Genomic DNA, 19,535 nt, shown 5'->3' on the forward strand with positions numbered 1-19,535 from the left:
ATAAAAAAGCAGGGGGTAAACAATGAATAGGGGGACAAAAAAGGGGGGGGGGGTGAAGGGAAGGGGGCTGGCTTGACCACAAGCAAGAATATGGAAACACAAAGGACAACATCGAGGGTGGTGAGGTTGGGTAAAAAGTAATTTATATTAGTGAATGAGGCTCAGGCTAAAAGGCTATGGGGAAAAAAGGAGACGGCAAAACAAAAGGTTTATTAGTCGTTTCCTTCTTGGATGTTCAGACCATGGGGTTGAATGGTCTGGAGGCGTCTAATCCAGAGTTTCTCCCTACTCAAACGCACAGTCTCTCTGTGGTTGCCTAGTGCCTCTATGCCCTGTAAGATCATGTCACTCCATTTCTGACATGATCTTACAGGGCATAGAGGCACTAGGCAACCACAGAGAGACTGTGCGTTTGAGTAGGGAGAAACTCTGGATTAGACGCCTCCAGACCATTCAACCCCATGGTCTGAACATCCAAGAAGGAAACGACTAATAAACCTTTTGTTTTGCCGTCTCCTTTTTTCCCCATAGCCTTTTAGCCTGAGCCTCATTCACTAATATAAATTACTTTTTACCCAACCTCACCACCCTCGATGTTGTCCTTTGTGTTTCCATATTCTTGCTTGTGGTCAAGCCAGCCCCCTTCCCTTCACCCCCCCCCCCTTTTTTGTCCCCCTATTCATTGTTTACCCCCTGCTTTTTTATGTATGCTTTCTAACCCCATTCATGTATTTCCACTTCACTGCTTATGTTTCACTTAGTTACCTGTTCATGTTTGTTGTGTTGTCATTTAGCCTTCGAGAAAGACTCTGCTAGGGTCGAAACGTCAGGCCATTAACTATTTTTTGCATTTATACTCTCGGTCCATTTGGTTGGTAAGTTGTTTGCAACAGCTAATTCTATTTTCTCTTCTTAATAAAAACAAACACAGGGAAGGAAACAATCAGTGAAACAAATTATTTTGATATGAAGATGATGAGGTTTGGCAATGCTTCCTTATTTCTATTTTTATAAACCAAATGTAATTAACATCAAATAAAAAAGAACAAATTATTTATTATTTGTTATTTATTTTAAATCATTAGACATTGTGTACAATGATTACAAGTTGGACAGGGGCTGTAAATTTTATACCAAAATTATGAAAAACTGTCATCTTGAGATGTGTACAACCAGACCTCTGCCAATGATAAAAACATAGTTGTAATAACATTTTCAGTAAAGCATGGCCCAAATTTTGGCGAAAGTTATAACAAATTGTCATCAACGATAAAAAAAGAAGTTATAGGCATTACCCAAATTTTGGCAAAAGAAATTATATATTATAGTGTTGTTCCTAAAGGAAAAACCCAGAAAAACTTTCGTATTGCCAGGGACGATGCACAAAATACATACTGTACATGGCTGACGGACAGAGGGAAAAAGACATGATATTTTTCCTACCTTTGTCTAATTTGTGACTTTGTTTTTGCCCTTTGGAAAAATTCTGATTAAAAAAGCATTCATGAAGAGTTCATTAAAGCCTACATCAAGTGTACATGTAGGTCAGCCATTGTACTCGATAATATATTTGTTTGTACTGAACTACCACTTATCAGCAGCTGATGTTATCCCAAACCTTAAATGAAAACTTTATATAAACGTTGGGTCAAATCAGCCAAATTTTGTACCTAGCATCTTAAAGGCTCTGGACACCTTTGGTAGTTGTCAAAGACCAGTCTTATCACTTGGTGTATCGCAACATAAAACAACAAACCTGTGAAAATTTGAACTCAATTGGTCATCGCAATTGCAAGAGAGAATAGTGGAAGAAAAAACACGATCCTTGTACTTACACAAGTTGTGTGACTTCAGATGCTTGATTTTGTGACCTCAGCTGAGGTCTCGAAACCAATTCAAATATTTTAGTGAGAAATTACTTCTTTCTCAAAATTATGTTACCTCAGTGGGAGCCATTTCTTTCGCAATGTTTTGTACAAATTCTACTAACAACGGCTCTGCATTGCTTGATACAAAAAACCTTTTTAGCAAATAATTATTTTGAGTAATTACCAGTAGTGTCCAGTGCCTTTAAGCAGGAATTGCTTAATAATTCCTGCTTAGCAATAATGAGCAGATACCAGTCACAAATTGTACACGTGACTTAGTATTTGTGCTGGTAACTATAGTCTGGTCAGCATTATTTTCTTTTGCTTGCTTAGCTTATTTGTGTGCTTTAAGCAGCTCAGTGAAGTTGGTAGGAGCCTAGTTTCTCATGGCAATGTAATGGAGACTGGCTTTCTGTCTATAACCAATGGATGGATGGCCCTGTGTATAGTGTTATAGAACATTTATAAACGCTGCAAAGATATTACTTTATATATTATTTATATATAATTTTATATGCAAAATTTTTGCTTTATAATATTATTTTTATATTATTTTATATTGACTATTTTTCTTAAAAAAAAAAAAAGGAAAAGTCTCTGAAAATTAAAATGCGTTTACACATTTTTTCAAAGTTTGTGTGTTGCCAAGTATTATTAATAATTGTTTTAATTTGTGTAAATAAAGCTGTTTTGTTCCTTACGGAAGTAAAATTCATCTGGACTATTTTGAGTATAAATGAAGGAAAAACCCTGGACATAAAAACACAGTCACTTGGTTGAATGTGTGCAAGTTAGTGGCCTAATATACACAACTCATCAAGGAGTCAATTGTTGGTAACAAGACATTGATTAGCTACATGTGCATCAGTTTAGCTGATGATGCTGCATACTCCTTAGGGGTTAACATAGGGTGCGTTCGTTTAGCTTCCCTATCTGGGTCGACCCCGGTCTGCCCCCGTTGCATTTGAATAGCTTTGATGCACTCCAGGGGCTCACCCGGGTCAGCCCCCACTGCCCTGCTTGTGGAGTGGGTCACATACTTCTACTTCTACTTCTACTTCGATACTTGGCATAGTCCTTCAGTTAGCAGACAATTGTTAAGCAAACTGTTCAGCTTAAGCAGCTCTATGAAATTGGCCCAGTGCCTTATTTATAAAGCAGCGCAGAACATCTTGTTTGTGACCCTTTTTTTTGGCCGGACGTACCTTATTCCGGTAAGCTAAATTGTTTTGTGCTTCGCTACTTTTAGCCCATGAAATTAGGCCTGTGCTGTCATGACCGTATGTCATTTCCCAAAATTTCCGGCCCTTTACACCCTTTGCTCAATACGATCTTTCGATTATCGTCACTTTTACGTGATGTCCGTGTACAAAAAAATTGAATAAATTAAAACTCCAGCAGATTTAGACAACAAAAAGCGACGAGATTATCGTCTGCTAAAAATGTTGAAACTTTTAAAAGAGCGCCACCGTGCGGCAGCAGTGAGTTAGCCAGGAGCCCTTTAAATCTGCGCGCGCGCACTACACTGCCTTTCCGTGCGTGATTTCCAACGAGGCGAACATAACAAGAAAAATGGTCAAGGTAAATTCCATTATTTCTTCATTTCCCAACGTTTTTCCTTCATTTAAATGAATGAAAGATTTCTTCAGGTATTTCTCGTTTGAAAATTTAAACTAATACTCTTGCAAAGCTTAACAGAACGCCACAAATTACGAGTTGATTTCATGGTAAGGACTGGAATTTTCTTTTTAAAATGGCGATTTTCCCCGCCGTATGTTACACATGTGTTACAATACAGACACGCCCATAGACATCAATGCTGTATCGGACACACACTTTGAAGGGATTGTTTGTGTTACTGAATAATAAAGAGAATGTCTCACAGTCTACGTCAAGAACAGGCACTTTGAATTATATTAACCGAATATTTAAAAAATTAACAAGATAAAGTGTTGGATGGAGTTGGACTCGGACTTAGTATTGTAAGCCATGTTGTTAGCAGATTTCAGAAAAAGGAAAAGTTGGATAACTTTCCGCATGGCGCCACCACTTTTTCACTCATTTTTACAAAAAGGGGATATCTCATTGAGGTAAATTAGATACTATGGAAAAGTTTCCGTATGGCGCCACCACTTTTTCATTCGAAATAAAATAATATAGTATATAATTTACCTGATTGACATATCCCTTTTTGTAAAAATGAGTGAAAAAAGTGGTGGCGCCATACGGAAAGTTATCCCTATATTATTTCATATCGAATGAAAAAGTGGTGGCACCATATGGAAACTTTTCCGAAAAGTACTCATCCTGCCCTCACTTTTTCATTCGTTGGAAATAAATGTTTTTTTATTTACTAAAATGAGATATTCCTCTTTGTGAAAAGAGGTAAATGACACATTGTGTTACTTCTGCAGTGTCTGTGGGAGACCGCCTGGGCGCTAGAGTCTTTTGATGTGTTTTTTTCAAAGAAACCCTGGTATTTCCAGATCAATTGTGGAATCTTGCGATTGTTTCTGGGACTTTATATTTTTTAAACCACCCTTCGTGGTTGCAAGACGTCTCAATTAGGGAAGACATCAAGATACTTAATCAAAACCACGATTTGCCAATAATTTAATTAACAAGAAATCAAGTATCGTCTAAGAAATGGTATCGCGATTTTCGATTTTATCGAGATATCGCCCAAGCTTAGCCTGCGTCTTTCTTCCAATAGTTGAAGCTGGAGGTCTTTTCTCATTCATGTGACACTGACATCTTGTTGGTAGATTACGATTATGAAATGTACTGGTCTTCTTTGGATCTTTTCCAGCTGGTCAATCTGGTTTTGTCTGTAAAGGTCCCAGATGGAGGAGGCATATCCTAGCTGTGAGGGTACCAATGAGATGGCCTTTTGTTTGACGAGTGATGTGCATAGACTGCTGATGTTTCTTCTCAGAAATCCTAATGTTCTGCCTGTTTTACCTGGAAAGACTGTTGTGTCACGTAACATCCAGTCAATACCACACTGCTTTATTGAAGATTTGGGTAAAGCATCACATCACTGATGGAGAAGTGCACAGTGAGCAACGCGGACCTCGCTGTCAGCAACTACAACTCAACTCTGATGGCTACTCTAAATGTGCACGCTCCTGTGCAAAAGCGATCAGTGACTGTGCGTCCAACACTCTGTGTTACTCGCTAAAAATCGCTGAAGAAAAGCTCATAAGCAGGCAGCTCGAGAGGAAATGGCGCTTCCCCAAACTTGAAATACACCAACAACTTAATCGTCAGCCGTACCAGCTAGTCCAGTCTTTGATTCGCACAGCAAAGAAAGAGTTCAAGGTACAACAAATCAAGTACTGTTCTTGTGACTCAAAGCGACTCTTCAGAATTGCTAACGATCTTATGAACAGAAAACAGAAATCACCCCTGCCAACACACGTTGCCAATAAGTTCTACATGTAGCTTCTTGCTTAAGCAGCTTTTTTGTCAATAAGATAGAAGCTATCCTGACCTGTCTACCAGACACAAGACCACCACCAATAACTTGCCAAACCAATGCAGTGTTAGACTCACTAAATCTTGCCTCAGAAGATGAAGTTCGCAACATCATTTTAAAGTCACCATCAAAATCATGTGAACTGGATCCTGTCCCTACATCTCTTCTATAGAAGTGTATGTCTGTCTTTGTTCCGGCCATCACTCAGATCCTAAATTCAAGTCTTGATACAGAAGTTGTTCCAGAAGACCTAAAGAGAGCAATTGTCGTCCAACTTTGAAGAAATCGGGAATGGATACAGGGACAGCCCTGTCTTGGTTTGCGTCCTATCTGACAAATCACTTCCAGTATGCGGGCATCAGTGATGCCATGTCTCAAGCAAGTCATCTTGCCTATGGTGCCTCCAAGGATCAATAGGAGGTCCCCTCTTATTTTTGCTCTATCTCCAGCCGGTGGGCAGCATTATCAAGACACACAACATGATCAGATACCACTGTTACGCAGATGACATACAGCTGTACGTGTCGTTTCCACCAACCTGTGCTGCAATGTCATCGGCTACAAAGCAAATGGAGACGCGCATCAATGACATCAACAGATGGATGGACGCAGCTGGTCTGAAACTCAATCATCAGAAGTCAGAGTTAATCATCCTGGGCTCAAGGCAAATGTTGAACAAAGTCGCTACAAAGGACTCTTGCATCCGTGTAGGAAACAACTCAGTCTACCCATCTTCCAAAACTCGCAATCTTGGGTCTATCTTCGATACTAACATGTCATTCAATGATCATGTTTCTCACATATCGGGGTCTATAAGATTCCAACTTCGAAACCTAAGCTTTGTCCGCAAGTACCTGACCCAAGATGCAACTGAACAGCTAGTCCACGCCCTTGTCTCTTCTCGTCTTGATTTCTGCAATTACCTCTTTCTCTGTCTTTCCCAACAACAGCTGTCTAAACTTCAACGCCTTCAGAACTCTGCAGCTAGACTGGTAACCCTCACCAAGAAAGCATGTCACATAACACCTGTTCTTCAGTATCTTCACTGGTTACCTGTTGATAAGCAAATCATGTTTAAAGTTTTGTTGCTGATGTACCATGCAGTCCATGGCTCCTCACCAACCTACTTTCAAACTGCGGTCATCTCCCTCTCGGCACTCTTGGGGTGACCACAGTTGTTCCCACGCAGGCCCATCTCTCTAGAACAATCTACCTCTTCTTCTACACCAAGCCTCATCCGTTAGTTCTTTCAAGCAACTACACAAAACTCATCTGTTCACTTCGCCATTCTTTTTCATTGAACTGATTACCCTGCATCTCCACCTTAGGACTAGTTAGTCTTATAGTGTCATTGTACAGATATATTGTATTTAATTTTTGGTTGTATTTGTGTAAACTCTTGCTTGTACAGCGTCATGCTTGATGGACCTGAGCACTCTATAAGAGGCCACTATTATTAAAGGCTGTGATGTGTGACTTCCAACTAAGTTGTTCATGAACTTCCATTCCAAGATAGGCTTGACTGGCCAACCTAGTGCAAGATATCGCCTCCTAAATTGTAGAGCTGTGGATGATTTGGTGTTTTGTTTCCTGTTGATCCTCATTGTGTAACACTTCTTTGAATTGAACTTCATCTGCCAGTCCTGGGTTCATGTGTTCAAGCTGTCTATGTTTTTTTCAGCAATAATTTCAGTTTCTTTTGTACCACACACTTATCTCTGTAATAATATACATTGTCAATGCTTGTGGGGCATTTTTGCAGAGTGACATGTAAAAATTTGCACAATAACTTTGTATAGCTGTAAAAGCATACTCAATGCATGAAAAGCATGATTGTCATACCTCGCAAACAAATCGTTTTAGTAGTCACACATATGCAATGGCTAAGTATGCGCGCTTCACATGACGCACAGCACGGAGGGTATTAGAGTTTCTGTTAACGTTAACATTACCTTGAACATTCCCATCATTGGTCAACTTCCAGTGCTTTTTACGAAGAAAACAACTTTGTGTTGAGGGAACTGTAAAGAATTGTTTCATATTAGAACAACCGCTCATCTGCTTATTAAACCACTGCATACTCCGTTGTAATAATGTTTGAAGATGACAACAAAACTTTGAGAAGAGGAATAACTATGTTAACAATGACTCTGGCAACCCTACTCTGAAAAGCAAGTGACTCGCTGGAAGCAGGATAATAATAATTATTATTTGGGGGGCTAATCATCCTTACTCGCAGCTAAGAGCTGAATTACGAAGGACACGGCTACAACGTGTTCGAGAAGCAGGCATGCAAGGGTGCATTGTAGCTGCCAGCTAGATCAACCCATTATAAGAAAACCATCAGAATATAGATTGACAGAGTTCAGCGCCACCAGTACATCACTCCTCTACTTCGCACCAAAAATGAAAACAAATTCAGACTAGGAAGCTGTCTCAAAACCTTAAGTGGAACAAAAGCTGCCAGATCAAGTCGAAATTCACAACAAATCCTAGTCTTCACAGGCTTTGTGAAAGTCATCAGCAATAAAGAAGCCCTGAAAACCAACAACACAAAAAAATGAATGATCGCATCAACGGTTGCTACACTCAACTGCTCAACATCCACTGGCGGGACCATACTACAAACAGGGAGGTTTATGGCAATCTACCACCACTTTCCGAGACCATAATGCAGAAACGTCTCCAGTTTGCTGGCCACTGTTTGCGAACAGTGGATAAACCTATATCGCATCTGGTCTTCTGGAATCCTCCTGGCGGACATCCAAATCGCGGCAGGAGGAAAATAAGCTACACTGACACCATCACCCGAGACACAAATCTCAATCCAAACGAGACTCAACAACTCATGAGGGACAAAGCAACCTGGCACCACTTCATCAAAGCTGCTTCTACTATTTTGTCTAAGGACGAAGGATGATGATGATGAAAACCAAAGAGTCCTGGCTTATTCTGCACCACATGGTTGAGCACAGTGGAAAACACTGCTTTGTTTTCAACTGCTACTACAGTGACTACCAATAGAGAACTTTTTAGAAGCATCTGAATGAGTACACAGATCAGTTGCCTACCTCCGCACCGCAGATGACAAAATAATGGGACGTCGGTGTCAGTTTTCTCATGTCTTGATTCAGAGTTGCACCAAAAAGAGGATTATTGATGCCACGACTTGAGTGCAAAACCCAGATTACCAAAGGTTAGTGATCTTCCTCCATCCCGCCTCTGTCTATTTAAGCCAGCCTTCTACTCTATTGGTGTTGACTGTTTCGTTCCGATGCATGGTTGCGAGGTGATCTTCTAATGACGACCAGTCGAGCTACTGTATTCATAGATCTCTATTGAGGAAAGCCCTATGAGTTGCTTTCTGACTACGGAACCAATTTCAAGGCAGCTGAAACAGAATTACAGGAAGCATTCAAGGCCATGAAACCTGACCTTGCTGCACAACTAGGCGACCAGAAAGTGAGATTCAAGTTTTATCAACCCAGTGCACCTCGCTTTGGCGGAGTGTGGTAGCTAGAGATAAAGAGCATTAAAGACAGTCACCGAAGCTGTGCTCCGCACCGTCCTGATAGAAATTGAATGCATCCTCAATTCTAAGCCATTGGGCTACATCTCATCTGATGCTGCATAATTCTGAACATCCTACTGATGGGACGCCATGGTCAGTCACTTCCACAAGTGCCACAGCCAAGCACTTGTGGACCAGTTTTGGTGACATTCCCTAAAATACTGCCAAGCATCTAACTTCATCTAAAACGGCAAAAGGACTGCCCTAACCTCACCTGTGGCGATGTTGTCATGATTGCGGACCCTCAGCAGGCTAGAGCTGATTGGCTAGTTGGTAGAGTCATCGAGACACTTCCTAGAGTTGATGATGGTATCTGAGTGACCAGAGTTAAAGTCAATGGTTGCGAAGACACCAGACCCGTTGGGTGTCTGATTTGCCTACCTGAGATCACCGATGATTAGGACCCCTAGAGATGGACACTTAGAGTTAACTTATTTGAAGACTTTCTCTGTTTGATAAAATTTAGAGCCTATATTTGGGGTGGCTATAAGGAAGTCTCATATTACGAAGGAACCTTTTTGTAACAGCGGCCTCTCTCAAATCAAATAGTCTATTGATTCCATGATAGTACCAATCGCCATTATAAGTCATAAATTTCTAATGAATCACGTAAATTCCTCAACTAACTCCAAATATCTAGGTCAATCTAGCATTTAATTTATAAAGGCGATTAATGCTACATAACCAATATGCAGTGCCCCCCCCAAAAAAAAATTTGAGATAACAGTTACCAGAATATAAAATGTAAGTTTTAATAAATTTTATGGAGCACTGATGGCATATAACTGAATGTTTCAAACTATATTGTTGGTTTCACACATTGTTGTACCTTTGCAATGGACAGTTTTTTTTTCCACCAATATCTTGGGAGTAGGGTAATCAATGTCTGCCAATATATGATCTCATCGCCCGCAGGCGCCCAACTTTACCACGCTGTACATTATGGTAGTGAGCGCACAAGCAATGATCTAAAATATTTATCTGCTGCATTTGACACATTACTTTGTTCTTCAGTATGTTAAATAGTTTGTCAATATCGCAAAATCAAAATTCCAACCGCTTAGTTTCTTAGATCGCTCTGAGATGAATTTTGTACTAAGGAGTGTAGGTGTTTTTAAGTTGCTTGTTCGATCTCGATGTGATAATCTCTCAACTGTATTCAGCTAGCACAGAGAGTTGGCTTTTACCTTGCATGGCTGAGGATGATGATGACCAACTTCTACTGGATACAAAGTCATAACATTGGTTCCAGATTCAGGCCTGTATACAATGCTTTGTTTTTGAAAGGGCAAGGGCACCAAGGCATTTTCTTCTCAGTAAAGGGCACCCTATGAGAAAATTGTAAAGTTCTACTGTAGCTTTTTAAAGGCACCAAGGCAATGACCAGTGGGTATGGAGGCAATCGCCTTCAGTGCCTCTGTTAAGTTACAGGCCTGCATATTTCATAGACTAGACCAACAAGAACAAGCATGTCCAGTGCTATTATTTTGTAGGTTGAGAAATTAACATTAATTATTTTCAGTAATCTTTAGAAGAAATTGTTTTGTTAGTTACCTTGCAGGCTGTCATCCCTCAGTGTAGTCATGATGTAGTGAATGCACCGCTGGAGCTGTCGTCTCAGCAAAAGATGTACCCCTCCCCTGATCCTACAATCCCATGAAAGAGAAGTGTATACAGGTTTGAATTAATGCATTCTTTCAATCACCTAAGAGAGTACCATCCTGATAAAGTCAAAGTACAGGATTGTTCTTTGCTGGTGGAGAAACATTTTCTTCTGCAGATAATCGGCATGCCTTCAGACAGATGCAAGTGTGGCATCCATCAAACAATTCAGTGTACCTTTATCAACTCTTGCTCTATAGTAATTTTTCTCTTTCAGATGCCTGCCCAGGATGTTCACCACGTCTTGTTCTGGCTAGGGGAAGTAGACGAACCATCCATACAGTTGAGATGTCCTCCTAGGATTGAAATGATCACCAGATGCATTGGACATGGATCTAGACTTCTCCAGACACTAATGATGGCTGCCTTCCACTTGGAACTTTGGTTTGGCTGAGACATAATTTGGAGGAACAGTCTTGATAGGTAAGGCAGTCTACTAAATTAAGTCAGTGAGTGAATAATGGGATTGTTGCTGTTACTCTTTATTCTCATGGTATCAATACTCAACAGATGATTGTTTTGTGTCTTATCAAGAATGCTTAGGGCTAGTCAAACCTGCTTCTTAGGTAGCTCTACAGACTAATCAGACCATTAAGTTACCTCTTATTTGAATACTTAATCTCACATGAGCATACAACATGAGTCACTTAGGTGTGTCAAAATGTATGTCTGTAGGTAGGCCTTTAACAAATGTAGAGCTAACTGTAGTGCCAACTGGAGGCAAGTTGGATGAGTCCAAAATGTTGTATCTGCAATGTCTGCATTTAACAGTTTAGACAAAAAATAGAATGTCTGTGCTTAATGTAAGCATATTTCAAACAAGGAATTTCAGCATGTGTGTCATATTATATGCATCGTATTTCTAGGCGTTCTTCACTTTATATTTAGCTAGCACAGAAACTTGGCTTTTACCCTGAAAGAGGATAATGATGACCAAATTACGCATAAAGCAAAGCCATACAACTCTGTACAGGTTTCATAACCACTATTCCAACAAGTTTGCCCTAAGCAGTGTTATTTGTTTGTAACTTTATACCATATAATGAGGTTAAAAACTTATTTATTTTTAGTAATCTTTAACAGACATTGTTTTGTTAGTTACCTTGCAGGCTGTCATCCCTCAGTGTAGTCATGGTGTGGTGAATGCACCGCTGGAGCTGTCGTTTTGGTGGAAGATGTACCCCTCCCCTGGTCCTACCATCCCATGACAGAGAAGTGTATCAAGGTTTGAATTAATGCATTCTTTCAATATTACCAAAAAAGTACCATCCACTTAAATTCAAAATGCTTGATCGTTGTTTGCTGATTGGGAAATATTTCCTTTTGCAGTTCATACCCAACTGAAGGGTAAATGCTCCAGCAAGGCAGAGAACACTTCCTGTGTCATGGCCATACCCTAGAGAAGATTGGCCAAGTGCAACTCCAGAAATGATCGATGCCTCAATTGTCCTTATCATTTTCAGCTGACGGAGATAATCTTTTCAGTAATCACCTGATAAAGATATATTCTTGTCAGTTGCGTTGCAGGTTGTCATCACTCAGTGTAGTAAATGCCGGAGTTGCCCTCTTGAGGGAAATATGTACCTACCCCTCCCCTGATCCTACCATCCCATGGCAGGGGAGTGTTATCAAGGTTTGAATTAATGCATTTTTCATTAACCAAAAGAAAACTGTTCTTTGCTTGGGGAGAAATCATTCCCTAGAAGATCGGCATGCCTTCAGTCAGATGCAAGTGTGGTATCTATCAAACAGGTCAGTGTACCTTTATCAACTCCTACTCTATAGTCTTTTTCTTTCAGATGGCTGCCCAGGATATTAACCACGTCTTATTCTGGCAAGGTGAAGTAGACGAACCATCCATACAGTTGAGATGTCCTCCTACTAGGATGGAAATAATCGCCAGATGCATTGAACATGGATCTAGACTTCTCCAGACAATGATGATGGCTTTCTTCCACTTGAAACTTTTGTTTGGCTGAGACATAACTTGAAGGAAAAGTCTTATGAGGTAAGACGATCTCCTGAATAGGATTGTGTGTGAGTGAAGTAATTGGTTAATAGGCATGAGATTGTTGCTGTTATTATCTTTGACTGGAGCTGCCTTAATGATGCCTCAAAATTGTCCTTAAAGGCAAAGTTTTTTCTTTGTTTTTTTTAACTGTTTGATCGTTTAACCCTATAGTAAATTTAGATATGTACTCAATAAAACTTACATGTGAAAATTCCATGTTCAAACAAATTTTTTTTACAGATATTTCGCCAAAAATTGAACATTTCAATCAAGGAAAAATATTCCCTTATAGGAATACACAGTCTGAGAATCATTGCTGCAGTAATGCTTAAGAGCTTCTCGGATTCACTTCTCATGTTCAAATAAACTCCTCAGATCCAAAATAATAAACTTAAACACACTTTTCTCACAACAACTTTACTTCAAACGAAATGTTTCTCAAAATGCTTTGTACTATCTAAAGCTGATGTAGGCTTCTAACCAATTGTATGCCTTCCCATGATAAATGCCTCATAACTTTTCTTATCATTTCACTCTGGAGGGGTAATCTTGCAAGGAGTCAGCCCTACGGTCAAGACGTTTCAACTTATTGAAGACAGACACTTCGATGATAAGGTCTGAGACAGGGAGAAGATGCTGATGAGCTATGGTCATGGTGAGTTAAATCTAATACAAATTGCAAACCTGTAGTTAATTGGAACAATGATTTCTCGACTCAGCCACTCTTAGTGTACAAATCCTTCAGTGTGCTGCTGCCTAGTCAAACCACACTGGGGAAACTATACCAAACTGGCTCAGCCACTCTTAGTGTACAAATCCTTAGCATGCTGCTGCCTAGTCAATCCGTACTGGGGAAACTATACCAAACTGGCTCAGCCACTCTTAGTGTACAAATCCTTAGCATGCTGCTGCCTAGTCAAACCACACTGGGGAAACTATACCAAACGAGCTCAGCCACTCTTAGTGTACAAATCCTTAGCGTGCTGCTGCCTAGTCAATCCGTACTGGGGAAACTATACCAAACTGGCTCAGCCACTCTTAGTGTACAAATCCTTAGCATGCTGCTGCCTAGTCAAACCACACTGGGGAAACTATACCAAACGAGCTCAGCCACTCTTAGTGTACAAATCCTTAGCATGCTGCTGCCTAGTCAAACCACGCTGGGGAAACTATACCAAACGAGCTCAGCCACTCTTAGTGTACAAATCCTTAGCGTGCTGCTGCCTAGTCAAACCACACTGGGGAAACTGTACCAAACTGGCTCAGCCACTCTTAGTGTACAAATCCTTAGCGTGCTGCTGCCTAGTCAAACCACACTGGGGAAACTATACCAAACGAGCTCAGCCACTCTTAGTGTACAAATCCTTAGCGTGCTGCTGCCTAGTCAATCTGTACTGGGGAAACTATACCAAACGGGCTCAGCCACTCTTAGTGTACAAATCCTTAGCGTGCTGCTGCCTAGTCAAACCACACTGGGGAAACTATACCAAACGAGCTCAGCCACTCTTAGTGTACAAATCCTTAGCGTGCTGCTGCCTAGTCAAACCACACTGGGGAAACTATACCAAACGAGCTCAGCCACTCTTAGTGTACAAATCCTTAGCGTGCTGCTGCCTAGTCAAACCAAACTGGGGAAACTATACCAAACTGGCTCAGCCACTCTTAGTGTACAAATCCTTAGCGTGCTGCTGCCTAGTCAATCCGTACTGGGGAAACTATACCAAACGGGCTCAGCCACTCTTAGTGTACAAATCCTTAGCGTGCTGCTGCCTAGTCAAACCACACTGGGGAAACTATACCAAACTGGCTCAGCCACTCTTAGTGTACAAATCCTTAGCGTGCTGCTGCCTAGTCAATCCGTACTGGGGAAACTATACCAAACTGGCTCAGCCACTCTTAGTGTACAAATCTTTAGCGTGCTGCTGCCTAGTCAAACCAAACTGGGGAAACTATACCAAACTGGCTCAGCCACTCTTAGTGTACAAATCCTTAGCGTGCTGCTGCCTAGTCAATCCGTACTGGGGAAACTATACCAAACTGGCTCAGCCACTCTTAGTGTACAAATCCTTCTGTGTGCTGCTGCCTAGTCAAACCAAACTGGGGAAACTATACCAAACTGGCTCAGCCACTCTTAGTGTACAAATCCTTAGCATGCTGCTGCCTAGTCAAACCACACTGGGGAAACTATACCAAACTGGCTCAGCCACTCTTAGTGTACAAATCCTTAGCGTGCTGCTGCCTAGTCAAACCACACTGGGGAAACTATACCAAACTGGCTCAGCCACTCTTAGTGTACAAATCCTTAGCGTGCTGCTGCCTAGTCAATCCGTACTGGGGAAACTATACCAAACTGGCTCAGCCACTCTAGTGTACAAATCCTTAGCATGCTGCTGCCTAGTCAAACCAAACTGGGGAAACTATACCAAACGAGCTCAGCCACTCTTAGTGTACAAATCCTTAGCGTGCTGCTGCCTAGTCAAACCACACTGGGGAAACTATACCAAACTGGCTCAGCCACTCTTAGTGTACAAATCCTTAGCGTGCTGCTGCCTAGTCAAACCACACTGGGGAAACTATACCAAACGAGCTCAGCCACTCTTAGTGTACAAATCCTTAGCGTGCTGCTGCCTAGTCAATCCGTACTGGGGAAACTATACCAAACTGGCTCAGCCACTCTTAGTGTACAAATCCTTCTGTGTGCTGCTGCCTAGTCAATCCGTACTGGGGAAACTATACCAAACGGAATCAGCCACTCTTAGTGTACAAATCCTTAGCGTGCTGCTGCCTAGTCAAACCACACTGGGGAAACTGTACCAAACTGGCTCAGCCACTCTTAGTGTACAAATCCTTAGCGTGCTGCTGCCTAGTCAAACCACACTGGGGAAACTATACCAAACTGGCTCAGCCACTCTTAGTGTACAAATCCTTAGCGTGCTGCTGCCTAGTCAAACCACACTGGGGAAACTATACCAAACGAGCTCAGCCACTCTTAGTGTACAAATCCTTAGCGTGCTGCTGCCTAGTCAAACCAAACTGGGGAAACTATACCAAACGGAATCAGCCACTCTTAGTGTACAAATCCTTAGCGTGCTGCTGCCTAGTCAAACCACACTGGGGAAACTATACCAAACTGGCTCAGCCACTCTTAGTGTACAAATCCTTAGCGTGCTGCTGCCTAGTCAATCCGTACTGGGGAAACTATACCAAACTGGCCCAGCCACTCTTATAGTGTACAAATCCTTAGCGTGCTGCTGCCTAGTCAAACCACACTGGGGAAACTATACCAAACGGAATCAGCCACTCTTAGTGTACAAATCCTTAGCGTGCTGCTGCCTAGTCAAACCACACTGGGGAAACTATACCAAACAGGCTCAGCCACTCTTAGTGTACAAATCCCATGCTGCTGCCTAGTTAAACCTGCTTCTGAAGCAGTACTTCAGGCTTATGAGAAATACAAAACCTGCTGCTTGTCTTAAACTCACCAAAATTACTTTAATTTCTATTTTTTATTTGGCGCTAAAACTTTGAATGTTCTTGAACTTGCCCTGGTACCATTCCTGAGTCCCCGAATGAACACAGAAATCTTTCCTTTTATTATTTATTTATTATTTATTTCTTTCTTTATTATGGCAATTTTGTATGATTTTGGCAGGTGATAAGTGGACAATCTTCAAGGACTGGAATGAGGCAAAGTATTTTTATTCTTCTCATGTTTGTTTGTTGTTTGACAATCAGTTTAGAGGCAAAAGCCCGGGTGGTAAAGATAAATAATTGATTTGTCACTTACTAGATCAGTTTCATTCTGAGAGCTCACTGTTATTGCTATTTTACGTTGCTCAAAGTTACTGTTGCTTATTTTGATTGCAATCAAATGTGACTCGGGTCTGAATCATACATTGCTGAAAAGAAGGATACCTTGGCTTGGCTTGAAATTATTTTCTTCCTGAGGAAAATAAAAGTTTGTTTATTTTATGTCAAGGAGCTTTAATAAAAAAACTTGCTTACCATTTCCCTGTATGGTTAAAATACTAAGAGGGGGGGGGGGGGCTGTATGATTATTTTGCTGGACTGTGTCCATATACCTTAACTAAAAACCTGACTATTTATTTACTTTGTTATATGTTCATCTGATCCACGTTGCAGCTGAACGTGGGCCATGTGGATGGAGTGGAGACAGAAAGCGTATCTACCCTGATGTCACGTCGTACTCCGGTGGCAGCAGTCAGCCAGCCAGTTGCACTCGAGATGTCTTCCTGATTAGACAGCAAAGCCATGTCATGATGACCACATCTCCTGATGAGTCAAGTGAGTCAAACTATTTATTGTCATCCTTTTATGCAGATCAGCTGATTGCCTTCATTTCTCAGTTGTGCAAGACCAGCCTAAGAAAGAGGAGCTGCACTCTCCTGGTTTACTTTGACTGTTGTTTTACCCCTGGTCCCAAATGGAGCTCTATAATAATGCATAATATTGCTCTTGCTTGAACAGAACTTTTGCCATCACAGCTTAGTTGCAGATCAACTCTTCTGAATTGTTTGTTGCGATTTTGTGACGAAGTATGAACCAGGCTTTACAGTCATTTCAGACTTGACAGGCTGGGTTGTGTTTTCTGTCGGGTTTTATCAATAGGTTTTTGAAAATTACCTGCCAAATCTTTTTGTCAAACACAAATATCAAGACAAATTCATAACGTTTCATAGTTTCATTCTGAGAGAGAGAGAGTGGGAGAGAGTGGGAGGGGGAGCTCACTGATGATTAAAGTTCATACCAGTAACAATCCTCCAGAGAATTGTTTGAGGCTATTGACATTTCCCAGTTTTACTGTTGCATATTTGGATCGCAGCAATATAAACGGTCCTGTATGAGCTCCTGGAACAACTTGTTGCTGATAATTTTGAGACGTTTTTTTTTTTTTTCACTTATTTTTTATTAAAAGTTTGTTTACAAATCCAGAGATGATGGCAAGTTTTGTGTACTTTACTGTTTGGTAATGGGGATGTTCTTAAAAACACTATATTTTGCAAACTTTTCATTTTGTTGCAGTCAGGCTTAACATCTTCAAAGACATTTTCCCATCAACAAGTAGATCTCTGAGACCAGCCAATGATGAAGGAGCTTCACTCTCCAATCAAAGGCGAGTTCATAACAAGATTGCTTTTATCATTTACCTGTCCAGATCGAAGCTCTGTAAGAATTGTGCGGAATGCATGTTCTTGCTGTTATTTAAAGACACTAGACACTCGTCGTCTTATTTGGTGTATCTTACATATGCATAAAAATAATAAACTTGTGAAAATTTGAACACAATTGGTTGTCAAAATTGCGAGATAAAAATGGAAAAAAAAACAAAAAACACCCTTGTCACACAAAGCTGTATGCTTTCAGATACTTGATTTCGAGACCACCAAACTTTAATTCTGAGGTTTGAAATCAAATTCGTGGAAAATTACTTCATTTTCGACACTTTGTTCTACACTACAAACAGCTCCCCTATACTTGTTACCAAGTGATGTTTTATGCTAATAATTATTTCGACTAATTACCAATAGTGTCCATTGCCTTTAATAATATAAATTCAAACCAGTCATTTTCGTTAGCCTTACATTTCATCCTAAGATATTTGTATGTTGTTTGGGAATGATTTTTGCCAATCTCGGGCCAAGTCTACTGGATTTGCAGTACTCTCTTTCCAGAGCCATAGCTGTTTGGTTTTTGGTGTAGTAGTTGGACTAGTCCAAGATTCTTTACTGCAGATTTGTCTGTATTTTCCTTGTGATTAGGAAACGCCACTGCTGTTGACCCTGTCTATGGAGACGTACCTATGGTACTATGGTTGCCGATGTTCGTTCACTTTCATTTTTTGAGCGCAAGGCCTCTGGTGCTATATCACTAATTGCCGATGTCGGTTCACTTTCATTTCTAGAAAGACAAGTCTCTGGTGCTATGTCACTGGTTGCCGACGTAAGTTCACTTTCATTTCTTGAGCGACAGGCCTCTGGTGCTATGTCACTGGTTGCCGACGTAAGTTCACTTTCATTTCTTGAGCGACAGGCCTCTGGTGCTATGTCACTGGTTGCCGATGTCTGTTCACTTTCATTTCTTGAGCGACAGGCCTCTGGTGCTATGTCACTGGTTGCCGATGTCTGTTCACTTTCATTTCTTGATCGACGGGCCTCTTGTGATATGTCACTAGTTGCTAATGTCGGTTCACTTTCATTTCTAGGAAGACAAGCCTCTGGTGCTATGTCACTGGTTGCCGACGTCAGTTCACTTTCATTTCTTGAGCGACAGGCCTCTGGTGCTATGTCACTGGTTGCCGATGTCTGTTCACTTTCATTTCTTGAGCGACAGGCCTCTGGTGCTATGCCACAGGTGTATGATGTCCGTTCACTTTCATTTGTTGAGCGACAGGCCTCTGGTGCTATGTCACTGGTTGCCGATGTCTGGTCACTTTCACTTTTCGAGCGACTGAGCTCTTGTGCCACAGGTTGCCAATGTTGGTTCACTGTCGTTTTTTTTAGCGACAGGCCTCTGGTGCTAAGCCAGTGGTTGCCAAAGTCGGTTCACTGTGGTTTCTTGAGCGACAGGCCTTTGGTGCTATGTCACTGGTTGTATGTAGTTCACTCGTTCTTGAGCAACAGGCCTCTAATGCTATGTCACTGGTTGCCGTTGTTTTCCACTTTCATTTCTTGAGGGACAGGCCTCTGGTGTTATGTCACTGGTTGTCAATGTCTGTTTACTTTCATTTCTTGAGCGACAGGCCTCTGGTGCAAATGTCACTGGTTGCCAATGTCCGTTCACTTTCGTTTAGCGACAGGCCTCTAGTGCTATGTCACTGGTTGCCAATGTCAGTTCACTTTCACTTTTCGAGCGACAGCTCTAGTGCCACAGGCTGCCAATGTTGCTTTACTTTCCTTACTTGAGCAACAGACCTTTGGTTAAACG

At 41.2% G+C, this 19,535-nt stretch overlaps 1 protein-coding gene across 2 annotated transcripts; it reads left to right on the plus strand.

The window, feature by feature from the left end:
* Positions 1 to 12,488: 12,488 nt before the first annotated feature.
* On the plus strand, positions 12,489 to 17,912 carry LOC117307084. Of its 2 annotated transcripts, none has more exons than XM_033791743.1 (4): positions 12,489 to 12,587; positions 13,132 to 13,245; positions 16,734 to 16,895; positions 17,634 to 17,912. In XM_033791743.1, exons 2-4 carry the CDS (start codon positions 13,224 to 13,226, stop codon positions 17,864 to 17,866), a joined length of 417 nt encoding a protein of 138 aa, XP_033647634.1. In that variant the 5' UTR covers positions 12,489 to 12,587; positions 13,132 to 13,223; the 3' UTR covers positions 17,867 to 17,912. The 2 variants fall into 2 exon arrangements, with proteins under 2 accessions (XP_033647634.1, XP_033647642.1); XM_033791751.1 differs by having other exon boundaries at positions 17,638 to 17,912.
* Positions 17,913 to 19,535: the final 1,623 nt, after the last annotated feature.

This window comes from Asterias rubens, chromosome 1 (assembly GCF_902459465.1).
Source record: "Asterias rubens chromosome 1, eAstRub1.3, whole genome shotgun sequence".
Classification (NCBI taxonomy): domain Eukaryota; kingdom Metazoa; phylum Echinodermata; class Asteroidea; order Forcipulatida; family Asteriidae; genus Asterias; species Asterias rubens.